Below are 7,350 nucleotides of genomic sequence, written 5' to 3' on the forward strand. Positions count from 1 at the left end.
AAACTATAAAATTGACGGAATAAGAAAAAATTTAAAAGGGTTTAAAAAGTCGTATACTTATATTTTTTGCTTGTTGTCTTTATATACTAGATTTTATCTCCCGTATTACGGGTGTTGTTTTACATTATTCGTTTTTAATATTTATATATTTATATTTAGATTTTAATTTTATTTATTGTAAGAAAGTTAATAATTAATATACTTGAGATTTGATGATGAAATGGTTTCACAAATAAATGATATGTTATAATTCGGTTTAAAAATCATCTGGGTTTGGTGATACCCATTACCCGTTTATTTTCTTTATTATAAAATTGTTTCTTAATTATAAATAATATATATTTTTTAAATAAAATATGATATTAATTTTTAGTATATCCCTATTTTATAGGATTTTCATATCAAATATTTGATTAGATTAATTTTTAATATAGTGAGATAGAGCTATCTAGGTTTGGTAAGACATTTACCCATAAATTCGGGTTAAATGCGTGAGAAGACTTCATTTACAAATAAAGCAATATAATGGCTTGAGAGAATGGTTGTTTTTACATTTTTTGTCTTTTAACATTTAATTTTTGGATATTAATTTTCTTTATTGTAAGAAAGTTAATAATATACTTAGGGTTTGATGATGAAAAGGTTTCATAAATAAATGATATGTTATAACTCGTTTAAAAGCTATCTGGATTTGGTGACCATTGACCAGCTTATGTTTTTTACTATAAAATTATTTATTAATTATAAATAATATCTTTTTCTTTCTAAATTGGATATTAAATTTTAGTATATCCCTATTTTATAGGATTTTCATATCAATTAATTGGTAAGATTAAATTTTAATTTAATGAGATGTTATAACCCGTTTAAGAGCTATCTGGTTTTGGTAAGACTCATACATATGAATTTGGGTTAAATCAATGAGAGACTTCCATTTAAAAATCAAGCAATCTGGTGGCTTTCATAAAAGGGGGGAGCGACCACATCGCGACACGTAGGATTTTAGGGTTTTCATTTATATATATTATAGATTTGTTCATATATAATTATATAAAAGATAAATTTAAAATGTTCGAGCCGAACCGAACCGAGCAGACCTTTGCTCGTTGCCTGGCTCGTTTACAAACCGAACCGAGCAGAACGACTCGTTTACAATCGAGCAAACAAACGAGCGAGCATTTTCGAAGCAGTTTCCGAGCAAGCGACGAGCGAGTTTGAGCGGCGAACGGTTTGTGCAGCCCGAACTAAAAGTGGTCCAAATACTAAAAGGGACCCGCCAGCCCATAAACAGTCTCGGCCCAACTGACTAAACTCCACGCGCCACCACTTGCGCTTGAAACTCATGACAGTCCCCACCTCATGACTATATAAACTAAACCCCTATAATCCTATTAATTAGGTCACAACACGAGATTATTAATCAAACATCCACTCGCCCTCAAAATCCCTATCTTTATCACTTTCCCTTCTTTTCTCTCAAACTTCATTTCTAGGGTTTACAATCATCAGCCATGGGCAACAATAAGAAAGAACAGCTTGACGTCTCCGATCTCGGCGCATCTCTACCAGCCGCCGCTGCAGGGATGCTCACCAAACCTCTTACGCCGGATTGATTTGAAATTTGTTGTTTTGATTTGCTTGATTTTGCAGCTCTTAGTGCGGAAGATCGAGCTGGACTTGTCAACGCCTTAAAGGTTGTTCTGATTTATGTTTTGGATACTTGTGTACTGATTTATCTTTTGTGTTCAGGATAAGCTTCAGAACTTGGCCGGGCAACACTCGGATGTTCTCGAGAGTTTGAGTCCACCGGTTAGGAAGCGAGTTGAGGTTTTAAGGGAAATTCAGGTAAAAACTGATTAGTGAAGTGTAAAATAATATTGATTTAGTGGACTCAGTGACTAGTTATCTTATTATATTAACTGATAATTGAGCCACAGTAAGTACTTTTAAAACGGGCGCTCGCGTTTGTTCTGAATTAGGGAGACTGGTAAATGAAGTAAGTCATAGAGAGTTATTTAGTGTAAAGGTTTCTTTCAGAACACCATAGGCTAGTACTAGATGAATGATTTCCATGAATGAAAATTGTGCTAGATGATTTTTGTTTGTTAAGAGTAAAATTGATTGGACTACTTTATAGCTAAATATTTAGTAACTTAATTTAAGATGTTTACGTAACATATCTGATATGCCTTTTTTGTTGTGTGTACATGTATAAATTGGGGGACTTATGAAAACCAAAAGTTTTCATTTTCTATTCCTGCTTTTTCAAATATACTTGCTTTGTGCAATGCTGAATGCTGTATGATGTCGACGTGCAGAGTGAACATGATGAGTTTGAGGCCAAGTTTTTTGAAGAAAGAGCTGCAATGGAAGCAAAATACCAAAAACTCTATGCCCCGCTTTATGCAAAGGTGTGGACTACTGTTTTTTTTATTTTAGTTTAAAAAACTTGTTACGTTGATCAACTATTTTATCTATGCATATGCATTTATATATTGAAATATGTATATATGTATGTATGTATGTATGTTTGAAATATATGCCAAAGTGAGTTCAACATGTGTTCTTTTACAAAGGGAAATATAAAAATTGATTAGATAGAACATCAACTTAGATGCATACTAAATTTATATTATTGCTATTTAATATACTGTATTTAACTATGCTCTGATACTGCAGAGATACGATATAGTGAATGGTGTTGTTGAAGTTGATGGAGTGAATGATGAGGCTGCTATGGATGTTTCAGATGATAAAGCTAAAGAAGGTATCTTGCACTTTAATTTTGTGGGGCAATTTCATATGATTTTCTAAATTTCATAATATCAACATTACTTATTTAAAACACTAAAAGTATTATATTTATTTATCTTTAGTAAACAAAGCACAGTCACTCGGTCAGTTACAACAGTATGCTTTACTGAGTAAATGGAGAGAGCATTTTCTACTAAGATGATTTGCTTATTATTGAAATGAACAATCATAGGCTACTGATTTTATCAACAAGGAGATTGCTAAATGTGATATTATGAAATTTAGAAGGATGTATTGTGTGCAGTCTATAACTTATTTATAATTTTCCCAACTTTTTTGTATATTTAACTGAATGTAATTGTTTGCTACTTACAGAAAAGGGTGTGCCAAATTTTTGGTTAAATGCAATGAAGACCAATGAAATTTTGGCTGAGGAGGTATTAAACTGTGTAGATTATTTGCACTTTATGTTGAACTTTATTGTATAAAAAGAGTTATTAATCTGGAGTTCACCTTTTTTTTTTCAATTTTTTGTGCAATACCGTCAGATTTCAGAACGTGATGAAGAAGCTCTCAAATATCTGAAGGACATCAAGTGGTGTTGCATCGATGATCCCAAGGGTTTTAAGCTTGAGTTCTTCTTTGACACTAATCCATTTTTCAAGAACTCTGTTTTGACCAAAGTATATCATATGATTGATGATGATGAGCCTATTTTAGAGAAGGCCATAGGGTAACTCATTATATTCTTATCTCATTAGACAGTTTCTGTTATGTCTTTCTTTTAATCTCATGTTATGCATGCCACTTTGCAGGACCGAAATCGAATGGTTACCTGGAAAATGCTTGACACAAAAGGTATTGAAAAAGAAGCCCAAAAAGGGATCAAAAAATGCCAAACCTATTACCAAAACAGAAAACTGTGATAGCTTTTTCAACTTTTTTAACCCTCCACAAGTGCCTGAAGATGAGGATGAGATTGATGAAGAAATGGTAATACGTTATGGCAAAGTAGTCACTTAAATTTAAAATATCAATTCGTTTTTTGTGTCAATATGTTTTATAGTTGTGACAATTATGTGATATTGGCAGGCTGAGGAACTTCAGAATCAAATGGAACAAGACTATGACATTGGGTGTGTTTTTGCATATTTTAGTGAATTTGATTTCAATTCATAAAGTTGCCCCTTTTATACACTATTAATTGCTTCACCTTTGATAATTTTTATTAGAAGTTAACCTAAACATGATTTGTTTGTTCATGCAGTTCAACCATACGGGACAAAATAATTCCTCATGCTATTTCTTGGTTTACCGGTAAAGCTGTTCAAGATGACGACTTTGAAGGCATTGAAGATGATGATGACGAGGATGATGATGATGAAATTGATGAGGATGATGACGAAGATGATGATGAGGATGATGACGAAGATGAAGAAGAGCCCAAGGGAAAAAGCAAAAAGAAGGTAGCTTTTTCACATTTTTTTAAAAAAAAATTGAGGTTTATTACAATAATTTTATCAAAATATACTTGCTCTTTTTTGCATGAAATTTTTTTTTTTGACTGGGATATGACATATTAAAATACATAAAAGTTAATTCCATAAGCTTGTTTTTCAATTAAATTTTTTATGTTCAAATTTTTAACTGCTAAGAAATTTTAGTTTCTTCGGGTTATCAAAAGAGTTAATTTATCATCCATGTCAGCAAAAAATTATCTGTGTTAGCTGACATAACATTAGTTTTACATGTTTTTATGATTTCAAGAGGTTCAAGGATTATGGTATGTCTTTCAACAGACTTATTCATGCAGAATGAGCAAACATTTTGGTTTTTTATTATTATTATAACTAATAAATGATTTGAGTAATTTTGTTCATTTGGGAGTATTCTAATTCATTTATATTTTGTTTCATGTAAATCTTCCAGTCTTCTGGACAAAAGGTGATATGACAGCATGTTTACTCTTATTATTATTGTTGTTATTATTATTATTATTTTTTGTTTTAACCTTTAAACATAATTTATTCTGAATGTTGTCATTGTGAACTGCAGAAGGGTGGTATTGTGCATGCTGGTGGTGAACAAGGTGAGAGGCCACCTGAGTGCAAGCAACAGTAGGTTCTCTGGGTGCACAAACTTGGTGCTCTGGTGATGGTGGTGTTTTGGGTTAATCTATTTGTCTGTTTTTTTTTTCATTATTTATTTTCACTTTGGTCTTTTGTGTATGATGAGAGTTCTATTAGATGTCTAGCTTTCTTTGAACACTAGATTCCCAGAAAGAACTTATGGAATATATTTATTGTTCTACTTTTGGGTTCTCGTCTTGGTGTAGTCATATGAAAAGATGTTTTGAGATTGCATATTGAACTGTGTTTGTCTGTTGCTTGTGCTTTGATATATTTTCTTAAATCATATCCTAAGGAAAATGTAAAATAATATATTATATTTATACAAATAAAAGATGCACGGGTCTAGTCAACTTTTAGTATGTGAAGTTTAGCCTTGAGCTTGCTTGATTAATGGTTTCAAATTAAGCTTGAGCTTTTTATGAGCTAATTTTTAACAATTCAGTAGAGGGTGGTTAACTTGTTTATGTCTGAAAATGTAAAGTTTATTTTATAAATTAAAACATTTAAAATTATTATTTACAAGGAGGCAATTGGAATTGGCTCTCTACTGGTCTAGAATAAAAGCCAGTCGCGTGTGAGGTCCGAAAGAAAGATAGATGTCGTACTTGCTACCGCACTTGCACTCCGGTTGGGCCGTGGATCAGGCGATTCTCGCCGAAGAGGAGCGTCTGGTTGTCATCCGCTTCGGTCATGATTGGGATGAAACTTGTATGCAGGTTAAAGTCAAATCCTATCTTCTTATTCTTTTATTAATTCCTAGATATTTTGAATTTTGACCTCTATATGTGATGATGCCTCTAGCTTAGGTTTATCGCAGTATATACAATACAATCACTGTTTACTTTGCATAGGTCTGTAAGATAGATTTTTGTATCATTCTATCTGAATATCAGTGCCAAAATTGAGGACATGTGAATCGAATGAGGAGATTTTTTGTGCAAATTGGACTGTAAACAACTCATCTTAGGTATTGTTTTGATTATGACAAGTTGGGATTGCTGTTTATTGTTAGAGTTGAACTTTGAAGTTAGGTTTAAATTGAACCTGTAGTATTCTTTCTTGGTTGCCATGTTTTTATACATTATATTTGAACGCAATTAAACGAACTGAACACAAATATGAAAAGAATTAAACTAACACGAGGATTTAACAATCGGTCTAAGCTAACCTACGTCCACTGGTGGCCCTTAGGTATTCTTTTATTAAGTGACGACGATTACAAGTACACAACATGATGTATATAAAGATTAGACTTGGGTTTGTAACTTAGTAAACAGGAAATCTCAAACGGGCTGGGCTTAGGGCTGGCCCAACAATTAACAGGGATAGTGGTACAAAATCACACATCCAAATATTCTTTTATTCTAAAGTGTGCACTTATCTAGGGTTTGGGGTTGGTTTTGGAGTTAATTAAACAATTATACCATGAAGATAGAAATATTGTTTTTGTGTAGTCCGTTTGTAAAACCTTATATATATGAAACATTAAATGGTAAGACATAGCTAGCAGTCACACTTTAGAACAATATAAAAATAGCGGGAAACCATATGACATGTTTGTTGTACTTGGCTTCAAATTAACGAAAGTTCGGTTCCTGGTAACGAAAAAAAATAATTTTTCTATCTCCAAAGTAACTTTAAAACCTCTGACAAAAGGGGCCGTCTCAACCTCCGCAACCTGACTGACCCATTTTGGTCTGAACTCTGAGTGGCTCATAAAATGTCACCTCTACCAATATGTAATATGCCTGATGATGTGCACTTGTATAGTTGTATTTTGCCTTAGATCTAACAAATTCGACCCGTTTTGGTAATTTTCAGATGGATGAAGTGCTTGCTTCAGTTGCAGAGACAATAAAGAACTTTGCTGTAATATACTTGGTGGACATAACAGAAGTACCTGACTTCAATACAATGTATGAACTTTACGACCCGTCCACTGTAATGTTTTTCTTCAGGAACAAACATATCATGATTGATCTTGGTACTGGTAACAACAATAAGATCAACTGGGCCATGAAGGACAAACAGGAGTTCATAGACATTGTTGAAACCGTCTATCGTGGGGCCCGGAAGGGCCGTGGTTTGGTCATTGCACCCAAAGATTACTCAACCAAGTACCGTTACTAAACTCATTTGGGCCTATGGTTATGTGGATTTGAACTGTGCTTAGAATTGCATAAATCAACTAAGACCTTTGAATTGTTATAACATTGTGTGTGATTGTGGTCTCTTGAAATTTGTATCAAGGTTTAACTACTTTGCTTTAATAAATCTTCTTGTATATCCAGTTACTTTAAATCCTATTAATGCATCATCTTATAAGAAACAAACATTCTTACTGAACTATATGTCGAGTTTAATAAACAAAGTTAAAAATAAACTCATTAGTGGGAGTTTGGCATCACAAGCTGCACGATATTGTGGACTATTATCGCTTTGTGCAATAAGGAGTATGCAACTG

The 7,350-nt window shown here is 32.9% G+C and overlaps 1 protein-coding gene and 1 pseudogene across 2 annotated transcripts; both read left to right on the forward strand.

The window, feature by feature from the left end:
* The first annotated feature begins 1,453 nt into the window (after window positions 1-1,453).
* On the forward strand, window positions 1,454-5,076 carry LOC143627436 (nucleosome assembly protein 1;2-like; annotated as a pseudogene). The gene is made up of 11 exons (XR_013152595.1): window positions 1,454-1,694; window positions 1,750-1,845; window positions 2,319-2,411; window positions 2,680-2,767; window positions 3,130-3,191; window positions 3,303-3,487; window positions 3,570-3,747; window positions 3,847-3,890; window positions 4,022-4,220; window positions 4,684-4,698; window positions 4,810-5,076. The product of XR_013152595.1 is annotated as a nucleosome assembly protein 1;2-like (transcript).
* A 392-nt stretch (window positions 5,077-5,468) lies between these two features.
* LOC143627420 (thioredoxin-like protein YLS8) lies at window positions 5,469-7,134 on the forward strand. Its single transcript, XM_077097245.1, has 2 exons — window positions 5,469-5,602; window positions 6,708-7,134. The coding sequence occupies exons 1-2, from the start codon at window positions 5,483-5,485 to the stop codon at window positions 7,014-7,016; spliced, it is 429 nt and encodes a 142-aa protein (XP_076953360.1). The 5' UTR covers window positions 5,469-5,482; the 3' UTR covers window positions 7,017-7,134.
* Window positions 7,135-7,350: the final 216 nt, after the last annotated feature.

Source organism: Bidens hawaiensis, unplaced genomic scaffold (assembly GCF_021521415.1).
Source record: "Bidens hawaiensis isolate Kalapana, Puna unplaced genomic scaffold, B.hawaiensis_p1.1 tig00004682_1, whole genome shotgun sequence".
In the NCBI taxonomy this organism is placed as follows: Eukaryota; Viridiplantae; Streptophyta; class Magnoliopsida; order Asterales; family Asteraceae; genus Bidens; species Bidens hawaiensis.